Source organism: Rutilus rutilus (assembly GCF_951802725.1).
Source record: "Rutilus rutilus genome assembly, chromosome: 13".
Classification (NCBI taxonomy): domain Eukaryota; kingdom Metazoa; phylum Chordata; class Actinopteri; order Cypriniformes; family Leuciscidae; genus Rutilus; species Rutilus rutilus.
Genome location: NC_140218.1, coordinates 2,270,943 through 2,288,706, shown reverse-complemented (window position 1 = coordinate 2,288,706; position 17,764 = coordinate 2,270,943). Strand labels below are relative to the sequence as shown.

Genomic DNA, 17,764 nt, shown 5'->3' with positions numbered 1-17,764 from the left:
TCTAACTCTCTGACTCTCTGACACTACAGCTGCTTCTGCTACTCCTGCAACAGCCACAAGGTGGCGCGAGTTTCGAACCCGCTTTATCCGAACTTTTTCACGTTAACAACACATTCGAATCGCGGCTTCATCTGGCACGCCCATTTTTTCTCGTCACAAGCTTTTTGTTCTGGTATGCCAAATCTTGCATATAACGCTTTGAGTCTCTGAATAACATGTTCAGACGTTGTGACATGTAACAGAAGAATTTCCAAGAAGCGCGAATCGTAGTCAGATACCACCAAATACTGTTTCAATTTATGCATACACAAATCTGTGGCTATTCGTTGCCATGGCCGTTCCGGCAGTGGTGTTGACTGGAGAGGTTCCTTGCGCTGCGCACGTTTATTTTCTATGCAAAACTTACATGTCTCTGTCTTTCGCCTAAGATCCCCAGAAATCCCAGGCCACCACACAGTCTCTTGAGCGCATGCCCTGCATTTTGGCAAACCTTGGTGTCCGTCATGAATCCTGCTAAGCATCTCGTGTCTCATCGCTTTTGGAATTACTATGCGATTCCCCAGCGCAATCAGTCCCTCACTCACTGACAAAGAGTCTTTCATTTGTAAAAACTCTGTACACTATCAGGAACACTTTTAGCATATTCCGGCCATCCTTCCGTTACGAATCTCTCTACAGTTTGTAGCTGCTCATCCTTTTGTGTCTCCGTTTTTATTCCTGTCAGCTTACGCTGTGACACAGGCAGACAGCTGATGATTGCATTCACGTGACAACTCACATCTGCTGTCATGAAGTCTTCCGTAGTGTTCAATGGGCTTCGCGACAGTACGTCTGCCACAACCAAGCTTTTGCCAGGCGCATACTCCGCTTTCGCGTTAAACCGCATGAGTCTCATCAGCAGTCTCTGATATCTCACTGGCACAGTGTCCAAGTCTTTACAATTGATTAGCGGTATTAACGGCTTGTGATCAGTGATCAATTTAAATGTGTCCATGCCCACTAAGTATTTCTGTAACCTTTCACACGGCCATACGCCTGCAAGGCATTCCTTCTCAGTCTGGGTATCTTGTTTCAGAATCAGTCAGTCTTCTAGAACAGCACGCGAGCGGTTTCCAGCTGTCGTCATGTTTTTGCAGTAAAACACCACCGATACCGTAACTGCTAGCATCCGCTGACACCACTGTTTCTTTCCCCAGATCATAGTGAGCTAGGACTGGAGCTTTTGTGAGTGAGCTTTTAAGTGTGTTGAATGCGCTTTTCTGCGGTTGATCCCATGTCCATGCACGTCCATTTTTGAGCAGCTCATACAAAGGACCTCCCTTCATTGCCAAGTCCGGGATGTATTTACCCATGTAGTTTATGAGGCCTAACGCCCTCCTCAACTCATTTACATTTTTCGTCTCTTGCAGATCACTTATTGCACGTACCTTTTCAGGGTCTGCCCTGACACCCTGTGCATCCACAACATGACCCAAGAAGCTTAACTCTGCTTTCCTGAATACGCACTTATCTTTATTCAATTTGAGGCCCACACTTTCCTAGCCTGGCTGCGCCCTCCTACGCACTTCCGCTCAATTTCATTTTCCTTCAGTACTACGTCTGGGACTGCTGTATATTCTTAGGTTTCCAGAAATAAATTTTTTGTAGGACCAATCAGCGAACAGAGGGCGTGGCTGAGAACGATGACGTTGATGTAGTGCGTCAGTTTGAGTTGGAGTTCAGTAATGGCAGCGGAGAAAGACGTGAGAAAAGATTCGGTCCATTGTTGTTCCTTGCACTCTTAAATTCGATGAACAAAACCTGCAGCTCTCTTTGACAGACATCTTATTCTAAACATAATCCTCTGATCATTCGGACTTGTTGTTTCCGGCCGGTTTCGGCGCATGACATATGTCACGACCACATGTAAGCGATTGGCTATGGCAGATCCTGAGTGACTCTGGGCAGATCCAATAGTTTTGAACTTTAACAGAGAACCCGCCTACAAGGAAGTAAACGTTTCTCAATGGAGAGAGGCCAGACTCTCTGTACAAATGAAATGTACGAGAGTCTGGTAGAACCAGGCTAACACTTTCCATCCTATTCAGCACTTTTTCCAGGTGTTTGTCATGCTCTGCCCGATCCTTCCCGTACACGATCACATCGTCCATGTATACAGCAACTCCTTCCATGTCCATTAAAAGCTCGTTCATTTTTCTTTGGAAGATTTCCGGAGCTATGCTGATTCCAAAGGGGAGCCTCTTAAAGCAATAGCGTCCCACCGGAGTGATGAATGTTGTCAGCAAGCTGCTCTCATTACATAACGGACTCTGCCAAAACCCTGACGCTGCGTCTAATGATGTAAAGACGCTTGCTCCTGCTAATTTAGCTAGAATTTCGTCTGTTGTGGGAAGCATGCACCTCTCTCTTTTTATGTTGTCATTCAGTTTATTTAATCCCACACAAATTCTGACTGTGCCATTGGGCTTCATTACCGGTACCATGGGTGCACACCAATCTGTAGGCTGTGTGACTCTTTCCACAACACCTTGTTCCTCCATTCTCAGTAGTTCTGCTGTAACTTTAGGAAGCAGTGGTAATGGTACCCTCCGCGCAGTATGTACTGCGTATGGCTCCGCGCCTTCTTTCAGGTGTATTTTTACCGGCTCTGTTTTAATTGTACCTCTTCCTTCAAAAACTGTGGCTATCTGCTCTATTCTTTTGACTAGCCCCATCTCAGCAGCTGTCTGTCGGCTTAGAAGGTTACTGACAGTTCCTCCCGCAACCACATACACGGTAATGGCATACTTTCTACCTTTATGCTCCACTTCTGCAGTGAACTGTCCGATGCAATTTAGTGATCCGCCTGGGCTGTCTAGTGCTATTTTCGAATGAAGGAGCTGAGCTCTTGGGCGAAGCTTTTCATACGTCACAGTGTTCATTACGGTAACATCCGCTCCCGTATCGATCTTAAAACTAACTGGAGTATCACCTATCTTGAGCAACACAATCCATTTAGCGTCTTCAAACTCATTTTTATTACTCACTGTGCCCAGGTAAAAGCTCTCTTCACTCACTTCTTTCGCTGTCACTTGTCTCACAGTTTTCGATTTGCGCATTCTCGCCCAGTGCCCTTTTCCTTTACATTTTCTGCGTTCAGTATCTGCTGCTGGGCATTTTCTGATGTCTTTGTGTCCTGTCTTACCACACCTGCTACACTCATTTTCTGTATCCGCTCTTCTTTTCTCACCAGCTCTTTTGTGTGTTTCTCTCTCGTCCAGGGCCGATCTGCCGCTTTTGATGAACGCCTGGAGGCTACCTCTTGCACACTGCTTGTTGACTGCCCCTCCTGCTGGCTGATCTGCTGATCGACATCCTCGGCCTGCCGCGTCATCTGCACCGCAGTTTCCAGTGTAAGTGCTGTCATTAGCTGCATCCTCCTCGAAAGCTCTTTATCCCGAATTCCTACTTCAAGTCTGTCTCTTATATGTTCGTTTCGACTTGCACCGAATTCACAGTTCTCACTGAGTTCATAGAGGGCTCTGATGTAGCACTCCACCTTTTCCCCGGGCCTCTGCACTCTCTGGTGAAAACACGCCCGCTCGTGTATCACCTTCTTTTTTGACAAAAAAAAAAAAAAAAAATACTTGTCCTTATACTTCTGACACCATGTCTTGTATGCATTTGCAAGGAGGCATTAATCGTCTCTATTATGTTTATTGAAGAGCCGCATGGAACCACAATATACTGTCTTCATCTTGTTTACATAAGGGCCGCTTATTCACTTTCTTGTGACTTTAGCATTCCGTACTCCTCGAGTCCCCCTAGTGGGCTGGATAGAACATCACAACTAAAGAAGTCATTTACAATACCCTTACAGCTCCGACGCCTCGGTTCAAAGGTCACATCATGCTGGGGGGCTCAAGATGGCGACGTGAGCGGTTGGTGTATTTTGAGCTGAGACAAAGAAACATAGGGTCCACTTAATTTAATAAGATTTAAATCATATGGTTGCTTAGTATTGCTAGTTATGCTTTTGTAAAGACACTTTTGGAGACTTTCAACAACAGGTTTGTGTGTAAACGGTACTTTCTCAGCCGTTTGGTCGACATACACCGCGAAAGATGAAGCAAAAATTCTGTGGAGATGGAGACTGAATCTGCAAAAGAAAAAAGGTGTATTAATGATCTCCCTTTTTATAGTTGTAAAGTGGTTGAAGGAGGTAACTGTAATACACATCCTAATATTTCAGTGAAACATCCACCAAAGAAAGCTAAGAATGATGGAGGAAATGAACTTTCTCTGACTGAGATGCAAGAGAACATCATTCGCATTCTGACGGCGAAAACTGACGAACCATCCGATCAAATTGACATGGCCGTCAAACAAAGCACTCTACAAATCAAAGGACTCAAAAGATCACTCGATAACTGTTATCAAGATGTAGCAGGCTACAGCTGTCTGGCCAAATGGCAATTCATTTGCAGTGCTGTGAGTGGCGCTGGGCCGTGAACAGTAAGCCAACCGCGATGGTCGAGTCCCTATATAAATCGGGACCTTTCGTTTGACAAGCTACGTCATTGACATGCGACTGTTGTCCTGTCTACCTGCCGGCCTATCCGTCTGATGTCTGTCTTGGTCTGCCTTGGTCATCTATTCTATCCTAGCGTTACAGAATCCCCGTTGCTGTAGTAGCCCTGTTAGCAGCTAAAGTTGTGCCCGGTTATTGGTGATCAGAGCCTGGGGCCGTGACTGGATGCTGTTTAGCAAAGGGAAGGCTTTATAGCCGGGGTGTAGCGGCCAGTGGGCGACATCAGCGCCGAACGCCTGCTGCTTTGCTTACGTTTTAATGTCACGATTTGTTTGCGGATATAATATGCTCATGTCAACAACTGCGGCTGCCTTTTCACCCGGGACCTAGAATAAGTGGAACCGTGGTTGGCTCACGTTAATCGGCAGCTTCCTGGTGATCTCGTTCCTCCTGTTATACCGTGAATTGGTTTCATTCAGCATCATATGGCCAGTTTCATGGTTTAAGTGTGGAGTGTTGGATGGACTGACACCACTAACTGTAATTATTTTGGTCTATATTTTATAGGCTCAGTGTTGTTTTGTTTGTTTATTTAAACTCTTGTATGGAGGCTTTTGTCTGCTGCTGATATACAAGAGCATTATTCTGATTTATTTGGGTTGATTATTTATTTGTTTTGCTTTGTCTACCCCGACCAAAGATCGTTAAGCCAGAGGGCATTTTTGCCCCATTGTGCTGGATGGGCTATGATATTTTGTTTGTTTAATTTGTATTTTGATTTGTGATTTAATTGCTACCTATATCTTTAACTCTAGCACCATCTTGGGTTTAACAGTGTTTTGCAATTGTTGTGTGTAGTTTTGGTTGATTTTCACGTGTTTGTCTTTTGTCTAGGTGCTGAAGACCGCCAGTGGGAGCGGTGCCCCTTGTGGTGGTGGGTCCCTTGGTGTGTGCAGTGGCGGTGCGTTCACCAAATGTGATCATTTCCCTTGTGGTGCGTGTGTGTGAAATTTATCACGTGTGAGTGGGGTGTTGTGTTATGGATGTTCATTGCTCGGGCCACTAGCCTCCCACTGGTAAGTTTCAGCCCTAGTTTCACTTCGTGTGTGTGTGTGTGTGTGTGTGTGTATATTGTGATTAGAGTATATTGTGTGTTTGTGATTTGATTTGGTGTCAATTACATTCTATTTGCTGTGAAATTCGTATTATATGTTTGTTGTGAAATCTTGAATTTTTGGAGTGACTCTGGTGTGTATGGCTCCATTGGTTGTACATTTTTATAAAAAGTAAAAGAAGAGAAATTAATAATAATAAAATTATATTTTTGTATTTGACCACTGTCTCTGGCTGATCCCTTCACGAACCTGAGTGCCTTGTTAGCGAAAAACCATTAAGTCTTTGGGTGTAAGTCCCATCGTGGCGTAGTCTGCTATTTGTCTGGGTCTAAGCCCAGCTATATATATTCCACCTGCCACAAAGACATTGCTGATCTAAAGAAGAAAAGTGCATGTCTTAAACACAGAGCGTTTGAATCTCAAAAGAAGATTCACGAAATGGAGCAGAAGTAAAACGATGCTGAGCGATACAACAGGCGATGGCACTTGCGTCTCTGTGGTTCCCCTGAGAGACCAGAAGAAGACGTTAAAGCGGTTGTGAAAGAAATATGCAAAGAGATCCTTCCAGAAACTGAATGCACATTTGTGACAGGTGCCATCGATGTAGTCCACAGGACTGGCAAACCTCCAGAGGTGAAGAGCAACGTCACACCGCGACCAGTGATCATCAGGCTTCTTTCACGGACGGCGAGAGACTTGGTATGGAGAAATGCCAAAGCAAATGAATATCTACAAAGAAAGCATCTCCGTTTTAAAGAGGATCTGACGGCTGCAGACAAAGAAGCACGCACCAACTTATGGCCTCTTGCTGAAAAAGCACGAACAGAGGGAAAGAGAGCGTACTTTGTAGGTAACAAGGCTTACATAGAGAAGAAAGAGGTTCGAGTTACCTGATGTTTCAGTAACTGAAGTGTAGAGTACTTGGAGCAAGTACATTTCTTAGTAGCTAATGTATGCTGTAGGCCTATAGGTAACAAGTTATGTTATAGGAATGGTAGGCTACCTGGACAATGTATATAAAAATGTGTTGGCTAAACAATCTTTGTGTTCATATGCAGCTATAAGTACACAATTTGTATTTATATTTTGTTCATTTATATTGCAGAGCAAGAATATATATTTATGCAAGAAACAATAGTTTAAAAGACCCTAGTTCAATCATAAATTTTTCAAAAAACAAAAAAGAGTATTTCAATTGATGTCTATTTCAGTTTTTTCGATTAATGCCAGAGGTTTACGTGATCTTTTGAAAAGGAAATCCTTATTTTTATATTGTAAAGGAAAGAAACGCATGCTTGTAAGGAAGATGAAAAGTTCTGGAGGAGTCAATGGGGAAATGACATGTGGTTCTCACATTTCAGCAATAGATCTGCAGGGGTCGCTTTACTAACAGGAGAACTCAAAGCTCAGGGTCTTAGCCACGAAATACATAGTTTGGGAAGAATGATAATATTGCATGTTAACATGGATCAAACTCATTACACTCTTGTGAATTCATATGCCACCAATAATGCACAGCTTAATGAAACATTTTTCAAAAATATAGAAATTAAATTAAAACAAGTCAAAACTAAATTTCTCTTAGCAACAATAGTATGGGGAGGTGATCTCAATAGGTTTGATGAGGATTTGGATCGATGGCCATCAAGAAGCAATGAAACTGGTTGTGAAATCAGGAATGTATGAACCCGTGTTGGTTTAGTTGACATCTGGCGACTCAAAAATCCAGACAGAAGAATGAACACATTCATTCATTTCTAAGAAGAAAAGGTTCAAAAATGAATTTGGAACCTTTTTAGACACACTTTTGGTATGTATATATATGTATTATTATTATTATTATACATTTCTACTTCAATCCCATTTCACAACACAAACACAACCTATTATTCTTCTTGAAATATTTATTTAATATAGGCATACAAATTTGAACACAGGACAGAAAGTACAAATGAAGACTTATTAAAGCTGGAATAGAATATAGAGAATATAGAATATTACATTTCATGAAAAAAAAACTAACAGAATGCAACTGAATATTCACAATAAATATCATTAACCCATTTAATGTATTTACATCATGTATTTACACACCCACACACTCATACAATATATTGAATTAGCCAAAATTGGCTATTTAATCTCTGGGTGATATATTTTATATTATATTATTATTATTATTATTATTATTATTATTTGTATTATATTCAGAATATTATGGGAAAAAATATAATGTTCACAACAACCCATTCCATGTATTTACATCATGTATTTACTCACACTCACACACACACACACACATTCATTCAAACAAGAAATTGGCCATTTTAATCACTGTGGGTGGTATTTTGGTTTCTGCGTTATGGCAACAAATTTCAGGGTGTTTCTCATCTTTGCAGCATACTCAATGTTGAAGATGAAGTGTATTGCCATCAGAACAACAAGAGCCATGGTCAGATCATCCACTTCACACACCTTCTCCCCTTCCATCAATATTTCTAGGAGAGACTCTTCAACCAAGGCACGTCCCTTTATGTACAGCACAGGGTTGGGTTCACGGGGTTCCTAAACAAAGAAAGGATAATGCTATATAAGGTATAATGATATACTGTATAGCAGTTAAAATACCATTTATGATTATAATTTTTTTCAAACATTTTCAAAAAGTAAAAAAAAAGAATTGGTCATTCAGAAATCTGTGACTTTGTGACATCATAACTGGAGAAATTAGCTGAATATTAGGATGTTCTAGTCTAAATATAGTCATAAAACTAATAATGAATGTTTTGGTTGCAAGAATACTATTAGAAGTGGATCTCAGTGGGAAAATGTAATTATAAATTTAAATTATACACAAATGTATAGGACACCATTACAGGAAAAGTTCCCCCAAAATGCTCTCATCATTTACTCCCTCGATGTTGCTGCTGATGTCGAGTGGTGCATCAGAATGACATCAGAACACAGAAGAGTCATTTGTCACGGGCTCCTTTGAGAGTTTCCAGTGGGGTTTTATAATGGGAGTTTTCAATATATGAGCAAAATAAAGCCTGTGCTAACATAACTTGATGATACTTTGACATTTTGTTTTACACTGTAAACTGCATATGCACATTGTCTTATATAATTATTAGAAACATACTTTTCCAAAAATGAAAATTGCTTCAAAATTCACGTTTTCGGCATGGGTGACAAAATGTTGTCAAATGATGTTCATCACAGGCTTTATTTTACTAATACATTGAAACCCCCCATTATAAATGTCATATAATCTGGAGGGAACCAGGGTGTGGGGTTTTGACGTCATACCTGCACCACTCTATAGTGGGACCTGCACACATTCAACGAGATGGGGCATAAAAAACTATTTTTTTAATTTAAGTATACTATACCTCATTGATAAGATATAGAGATCTTGGACTCTCTTTGAATAAAAGTGGAAGCAGCAGGACAGCAGCAGCCATTGAGAGACCTTAAATGTAAAATTGTAAAAATATGGGTAGTTTAGTGTTAATTGCAAAATTGTATTTACTAAAAACAAATTGATTACATTTTCATTTACAGTACCAGTCAAAAGTTTGGAAACACTACTATTTTTAATGTTTTTGAAAGAAGTCTCTTATGCTCATCAAGCCTGCAGTTAAAAAAAAAAAAAAAAAAAAAAAAAAAAAACAGTAATATTATGAAATATTATTACAATTTAAAATAATGGTTCTCTTTTTTAATATATTTTAAAATGTAATTTATTTTTGTGATGCAAAGCTGAATTTTCATCAGCAAGTACTCCAGTCTTTGGTGTCTTATGATCCTTCAGAAATCATTCTAATATGATGATTTGATACTCAGTTATTATCAATGATGGAAACAGTTGTGCTGTTTAATATATATTTTTTGGAATACTTTTTTCAGGATTCATTGATGAGTAAAACGTTAACAGCATTTATTCATAAAAACAGCATTTATTCAAAATAAAAACATTTCTAACAATATAAATCGTTACCATCACCTTTTATCAATTTAACGCATCCTTGTTGAATTAAAGTACTAATTTCTTTAAAAAAAAATTAGTTATTGTTCCCAAACTTTTGAACGGTAGTGTATATTGTTACAAAAGATTTATATTCTAAATAAATACAGTTCTTTATAACTTTTTATTCATCAAATAATCCTGAAAAAAGTATCTCAGGTTATAAAAAAAATATTAAGCAGCACAACTGTTTCCATCATTGACCATAAATCATCATATTAGAATGATTTCTGAAGGATCATAAGACACTGATGAAAATTCAAAATTCAGCTTTGCATCACAAAAATAAATTACATTTTAAAGTATATTAAAAAAGAGAACCATTATTTTAAATTGTAATAATATTTCATAATATTACTGTTTTTTTTTTTTTTTAACTGCAGGCTTGATGAGCATAAGAGACTTCTTTCAAAAACATTAAAAATAGTAATGTTTCCAAACTTTTGACTGGTACTGTATATATATTACCTTTGTGTGCCAATTCAATATGGGTTTTTTCCCGCTTCGGCCAACTCAGCACAACTATCCCCCCGACTTCTCTTCTGTGGCACTCATTAATAACTTTCTGTGCCACCAGGGCAAGATTTTTCAGAATGTTCTTTTCAATGTTTGCATCAAGTATGCTTTCAAACTCTAATACAAGCTGTTAAGGGGAAAACAAATATTAACAAAAATGTTCAAATGTGCAAATGTTCATTGCGTTGAAGTCTACTCACAATTGAGGGGATTTTAAGGGCTGGATATCGTGATAGTATTTCTTTTGTGGAGTGATGTTTCACATAGTCTTCCCTCTCATTCCTTGTCCGTGCCATGCAGTCTTGTAAAAGTCGGATATTTGGTGTCCTCTTCAAGCATTCTGTTCTCATTTTCTCCAAGTGGATCCCTATGCTGTATTCATCTTCTCCTGATTCACTCTTTCCACAAAAAACACACTTATAGGTATTAAATAACATATCTTAAATCCTGAAGATTATTCTATTTGTGACTCTTACCTCTTCAGACCTTTGTCTCTTTTGGTGCATGTCTTGGATAACAGATAGATCCTGAGTCTAAAAAAAAGAAATAAAGATATCTATCACTGTAAATATCCATTAAGGTGTAGTATGATTTGGCATACTTATTTCTTTATTAGTTACCTTATTGGTGACACTTGTCTGTTGGATGCTCTGAGAAGTCATCTGGTTCTTTACTTTCCCCGAATCTGCAGCAAACTTTATTTATCTCTTCAATGTCAACCAAGGGTGATCTTTCTTTCTAGAATTTGTTCTTAAGCATCTCATGCCATGACTCCTTAAATTGAAAAAATATTAATTAAACACGTAACCTTCAAGATTACAATATCAAGGAAGTATTAAAGGTTTTATGAAATTGAAAAACTCTTTGTCATGTTCTTACATATCCCCTTCCTGTCCTGTCTCTCAAGAATTGGTATTTAGTAACAAGGGCTGAACACACCTTGTTGTATTGTTCACTTGTTGGATACCTGAAAAAAAAAGAGAAAAAAATGTGTCCTCCGGCATGCTCTAAAATTATGCTATTAATTATGCTATATAATTACCATGTATAAGTGCACATCTGATCAAACAGTGTTTGAATTATTTTTGATCTCCATTTGCTCCGTCCTGTTGAAGAACAAAAATCTCTGCTCTCCTCATCAAGTTTTTTTTTGTATTGCCATAGGAAATTTTGGTAGCTGATAATTTGCTGGCCACAGTTTGAGCAAAGGTCTGTGTTGAGATTTCCCCATGTGAAATACCAAATGAAGTCCTGCAGAAAAAGAAGTGAATCAGAGAAGTGTTATTTTGTATGTTTGTCACAACTCACAACACCGGAGAGGAGATTTTTTGAGAAAGACGACTATTATACAGCATTCTGTTCAAGTGTTGCGTATGCCCAGTAGGCGTGGTTTAATCTCGCGGGTTAGGAGAAACCAAAGCCCGTCTACGGAAAGCCTGTTCACTCCAACGCCCTATTAAGTCCTATTGGTTGTAGTTCCACCAGAGTTCCACTGGGGGCGCTCGCCATGAGTGCAAAATGAATGGGAGTCAATGGGGCTAGACGGCTAAATTTGTCTCCCTCTCCCGATTGCCGTTGAGAAATCTCAGATTCGATTGTAGGTTTTGCAAGTTCAACATGGGTTATAGATCGAAAGTTGAATGAACAAGTACTTATTTCTTTTCGATTTCTTACAGGTTGAGTTGTTGTTGCCCATAACACGCTAGCATTCTGCTAATGACGTCAGATTTTGAAAGACTTTTTAAAGCAAATAAGTGACTCTAAAAAATCTAACACCAAGCAATGTGTCATTTCTTTGCATCCCCTTTCGAAAACAACATTCAAATTACTAGACAAAAAATGATATCCTAAGAAAAGTGGATTTTGAGCGGTATAGCCTCCATAGACCTCCATTCATTCTGCACTCGTCATGTGAGCGCCCTCATGTGGAACAAGAGTGGAACTGCAACCGGAAGTTTATTGAGTGGCACTTCTCCCCTCATTAGACTTTCTCTGGAGAAACTAACGTGAGATTTGATACGGCACCATAAAGAAGGTAGAAAATAATGTGGTGCGCGTTATTGTAAATAATTGAGTCAAAGTGTAATATGTTCATCCCACTGTAGGGCATAGAGTGCATAGAATGTTTCAGACTGATATTGTATGGGCGGTCGATGTTATGTGACTGGATTACGTTGGGATTGTAGGCCTGTGGCAAATTCCACTGCGTGCTCCAACGCAGAATGTAAGTGTTTACTTTCATTATTCAGTCTAACCAGCATGATCTGATACGCTATTAATTAGATTAATCGAGGCACAAAATCCTAAATAAATAGCCTAATTTTGTAATATTTTAAATATCAATTAAAGTGTTATTTGATTTGATGGCATGTGCCACTGAATGTTTTGTAATATCAGTGCTACTTTATGTTGTTCAAGTCACAAACTGCCCATTCTATGAAAAACACTAAATAAATCTATCATGGGTCACTACGAATAACATTTTAACAGTCACGTCCGTTACTGTAAAGCGTTATTTTTGCATGATGCTGCACGGATGCACACCAGTAGGTGTCAGTATAAGTGAGTGTAACACTGGCCATCGCAAGATTCTGATCTGTGGTTTTAATATTTCAAGTCCTTCCAAAAAGTGTTAAAAAATAATCAATTATTAACAATCATTTGTTTGGCTACGTATCTGAAACGGATTACATACCTAGCTCCTAGCAATCTCCTTTATTTATATAAGTGCAAAAAAGAACTTAGGGCATTTATACTTACTCATGATTGGTGTGTGTGGCATCTCAGTCTTTAGGCTTTGCCGTAATCTTATAAATTTAACTTGATCCTTCATTTTCGGAAATATTTTTGATATCATATTTTCAGTTAGGTTTACAAAAGTGTCCCCATCAATTTCATTCTCTGTAAAAACAACAAGAGTCAGTAGGCCTTTGACATTTTCCACCAAACTGCATTAAGAATTGTGTATAAATGCACACACACATCCTAATGTTTAGTAATCCGATGCCGCAAGGGGATCAAAAGAGTTCCTTCCAGGTTTTTATAAGTGTCCAGTCCATGGAAAGCTAACTCTTTCCCTACTTCAAGGGCACACCAAGATGTTTCGGCAACTTTGTATGCATGGAGATGACTGTCAAATCTGAATGGACTGGAGAGAGTATTTTTCCAAACATGCACCACGAACCACTGTGTCCATATATTGCTTTGATCTTGAGAAAAAGTGGAATCTCTTCAGTGTGTACAGTGTCAATCACTTTGCATTCTCCAGTTTTATAAGCTGTATTGTTAACTGTGATGGAATTTGTTTTTTGTAGGACTTCATTTGACAGAGGTCTTCCAATCTGTGATTCCAGTGTGGCCAAAACTAAAGAAGGCAGGGTGTTTGAGTGGACATCACAAGCTCCTGAGGCATGGCACACTTCATATCCAATGCTTTTCTTCTCAGCTTGCTCCCAGCATTGTCTCAGCTGATGCCTTCTAGCAAGTGATTTGGTGATGTTCTTCAAGTTGCAAACAACAGTGGACATTTTCTTGAAATATTGATGTTTTGCCTCAAAACGCATACAAGACAAATGAATTAATGGCCCATATTTCAGCATAAGTGAAGGATAGTGCACTAAAAAATGCATTTTTGGAATGACACCACCAGGGAAAAGCTCATGAAATGTTACCAAAAACTCCTCAAGATAGGGTATCCACGATCTTCTAACCACTGGGGCCATGATCAAATCTACCACTTCACACAGTAAGATGTAGCAGTTCCAATACATGTTTGGAGGTACATAAGATCCGACCATTAGTGGTAGTAGTCGAAACAATGTCCAGGTTTCTGAAGCTTTACCAGAGATTTGACCTCTGCTTCGCAACATTCTGTCCGTCAAGATTTGTGGCTTAGATGTTTTATCATTTACAGAATATGAAAAATTGTCAATTTCATAGTTCAGTTGATCTAGGGAGAAGTGTTTATCCTTGATTAACTGATGAAGAATCCATCTGAGAGCATTAGGAATAACTCCCTGCAAGATATCATGCATCACATCAGGTGGAAACATGTGAGTTATGACTGTAGGAGCATAGTTAAGTGATGAGAAACAGCACTCTCTCCGCACACCATAAACGGACCCATTATCAGGATTTTCACAGACAGCCTGCAGGTGGTATCTGTCATTAGCACTGTCTCTTAGAGTAAAGTCCTCTTCTCTGAATTTGCTAGTGATGTCTTCTTTTGTGGCCATGCAAAAACGACATATTCTCCCATGTGAAAAATGTATTTTCAGCCCAATCAGAGAGCGAGCTGAAAGATTGTCCGCTGAGATGGTGACTACTGTGCCACAGACTCTTCTGCTTTCCCCATTACATGACAGAGTCACTCCCTCTGTCTCAAGAGATGCCACTTCTTCAATCAAAGGCTGAAACAGATTCTTATAGTTGGTAAGATCTTCTTCAATATACCGATGTCTGATTAATGATGAAAGGTAAATATTCTCAAGTTTTGATGTACATTTCTTATCAATGTTTCCGAGTTTAAAATACACAGCTGTCAGTTTATGTTTCCCCCTTTTAGAGCCTAAAGGGTTGACGATCTCAAATTCATGGATGTAGAAATGTAGACGTACATTGGATAAGGAAGAAAGCTCACAACTTTTGAACTGGTCTCCATCAGTGTAGTCCTCCATAACATCCTGATGTTTGGGTGTTTTCTCTTGGTTAAGCATTGCCCACACATCCTCATCATGAGCAATCTTTCTCAGCAGAGCCTTGAGAGGTATGTACTGGAAATGCGCACCATGTCGTTCTGTTTGTGTACAGGTGCAATGTATTCAAGTTCATCTTCACAATAGTGCTCAAGCATCCATTCACTACTGATCTGTCGAAGGCATTCATCAAACATATTTTGCTGATTAAGTTCAGATAAGTTGTCATCAGCATCAGTGTCAATTTGATGTTGTTGTTGAAGATGAAATCTTATAATCTCAGCATAATGAGTGGTGAACTCCTGAAAGATGACTTGCAGGCTCTCCACAATACTGAACTGAACTGTGGCTGCAATACAATGCTTCTCTCTTAATTTCAAAATGAAGAGACAAAGATTGCGCTTGAGGTTTGGCAGTAAATCTTCTGTTGTAAACTCTCTGCTGTTAGCAGTATCCTCCACATTAGTGTTAGGTAACTCCTCTTCAAGATCATGAAAGTCCTCTATGTTCCTCTGAGTTACAATGTTCATCATCATCACAAGCTTCCTCTTCTTCACTGACCAATGAAAGAAGGTCTCTATGTTTGCGATAAATATGTGATCTGTAGGAACTGAAGGTTTTGTTGGTTTTCAATCCGCATGTGAATTCAAATTTTGGTTCATTTTGATGGTAAAGGCCAATATGACGAATCTGTTTAATTAGGGAGAATGTTTGTTTGCTGCATATAGTGGACAGTTGAAGAGAGTGGGCATTTCTGTCAGATTAACCTTGAAATGTACGGATGAATTCCTGGAAACTGTTTGCAGTCAACCAATTAGCCACATCTTGGACTGTCCACTGAATCTCCTCTGTGCTCATCCTTGTTTACAGAAAAGATGGTGTTAAAATTTAGAGAACAATGTGTTATCACATACATTTTCTTAATATGGGGATAAACAATTAATCATGATCAGAATCTAATATGGGTAGAATAATGTCAATGAGATATATAGCAGTGGTTCTGCAAGCCTGTTATGTTTGTACTGATTTTAATCTCTTTTTCTTTTTTTTGGCATCGGAGACTGTCAATTTTCAAAGCATTTTTATAAATCATAAATTTATATATTTATTCTTTGTAATGTGTGAAAAGCATTGATATTAAAAGATATGTGTTTTGTTGGTCATCAGAAATGGTTTAAACATGATGCGAGTTCTGCCATCTCTGTCAGTGAAGTCCATTCTAAAACGTGTCTGAAAATAAACTGTAACTCAGCGAATATTAGCCACACTTTCATGAGAGATGTCTTTATAAAGCTTGGAATGTCTACTTTTAAATTAAGTAATTCATATCAAAAACAAATATTCTCATTTTATGTAATCCGTTTGAAACCATGGAGATGTACAGTTTTTTCGTTCTCCTTTCATCTCTAATGAGCTGAGGCCGCCATACCCCAGGTGCTATTCACATGGTAAATAGTTTAGGTGATCTATATGCATCACACATGCCCCTGATCAATGATACAAAAACACGAAGTTCCTTCATCAGATTCACTGATAGTTCATCGCGTTTTGAGTATGGCACGCTACTCCGGTAAAGAGGCCCTTCAGAGGATTCTGGACAGCGAGGAAGAATTCACCTTTTCCTCAGAGCAAGATTGAAACTCAAGATGACGAACAGTTGTATTTTGAAGAGAGTTGATCCTGCCAAGGATACGGAGTAAGTTGTTTGGTGTTATATAATTCTTCTTCTGATAATATAGTTCTTGTATAAATTTCAGACTATATTGTGCCTAGTTTTGGCTAGCTTTTGACATCTTATGGGAAATATTGCCTAACAGTGTCCCTTACTTTCTTGTAAACTATGCTCAGGTGTAAACATTTGTAATGTGATAAGTTACTAAACATATTAATATACACAATATATTTAGCTCAGTTTTGTTTAGCTTCTGACACTGATTATCATGTTAAAATACTGCCTTATGCCTAATTTAGCTTTGCGGATATCTATGTAAATATAACCTATGTGATTTGGTCCAAATATATTTTAGCTTCAGTTAAAATGTGATACTGTTTAAATACTAGACAATATATTTTTATGTATAAAATGTTAGATTTTGGTTAGCCTATGGCCCAGCTTATCATGCTAAAATACTGCCTTATGCACAGAAGTTTGTGAATACAGGTGTACATGTTTGAAATGCTCTAAATGCGTGCGGTCTATAGCCTATGGCCCATCAACAGATACTCGCGGTCTGACGCGGTCTATGGCCCATCAACAGATATATACATACATTATGCGTCCATAACCATTAATCAGTTTATTTTGGACAATGCGTGTTTTTTTTTGTTTTTTTAGGAATGTGGCTGCATCAAGCTCTCCTTCTCCAGCACCTCGCAGAGGGGAACGCAGGTGTCGTTCAGTTCTCAGTGTGATCAAGAATCATACTGAGTAAACAGACGTTATATTTTACTGATGAAATGCAATTGTTTACATCGTCATAATACAAAAGTACATGTTCTTGTATGAAATTACAACAACTGTTGTCTTTTTTAATCCATGGCCATTAGTGATTGATAATGATAATAATACCTACAGTTTATTTGATGTGTTTTTGATGTGTATGTGTTATGAGTAGGGTTGGGCGGTATTACGGTAATATCGGATACCGCGGGATCTTAAAATAGCACCGGTATCAGTTTCAATACCGTCATTACCGGCACTTATATAGCCTATAATATATATAATTTATTTATTGCCTAAAAAATGCTTATGTGTGGTTGCAGTTTGGCAATATTTCTGGTTCCAACCGAATGAGAAGGGAGAGGCGGTAAATACTGACGAGGCAATTTGTAAATTGTGCAATAAAAAGGTGACCGCGAGAGATGTAAACACCTCTAACGTCGCATCTCGGAAAAAACCGCC

General features: G+C 38.8%; 2 protein-coding genes across 2 annotated transcripts in view; one reads left to right on the top strand and one right to left on the bottom strand.

The window, feature by feature from the left end:
• Positions 1-17,764, top strand: part of LOC311302520 (uncharacterized protein) — a 747,744-nt gene that overhangs the window by 523,286 nt on the left and 206,694 nt on the right. The window lies entirely within an intron of this gene.
• On the bottom strand, positions 7,889-17,437 carry LOC311302577 (sterile alpha motif domain-containing protein 3-like). The gene is made up of 10 exons (XM_084428568.1): positions 15,630-17,437; positions 12,929-13,069; positions 11,211-11,419; positions 11,048-11,135; positions 10,789-10,942; positions 10,645-10,701; positions 10,369-10,566; positions 10,121-10,295; positions 9,018-9,097; positions 7,889-8,190 (listed from the first exon to the last, which is right to left on the bottom strand). The coding sequence occupies exons 5-10, from the start codon at positions 10,828-10,830 to the stop codon at positions 7,957-7,959; spliced, it is 786 nt and encodes a 261-aa protein (XP_084284694.1). The 5' UTR covers positions 10,831-10,942; positions 11,048-11,135; positions 11,211-11,419; positions 12,929-13,069; positions 15,630-17,437; the 3' UTR covers positions 7,889-7,956.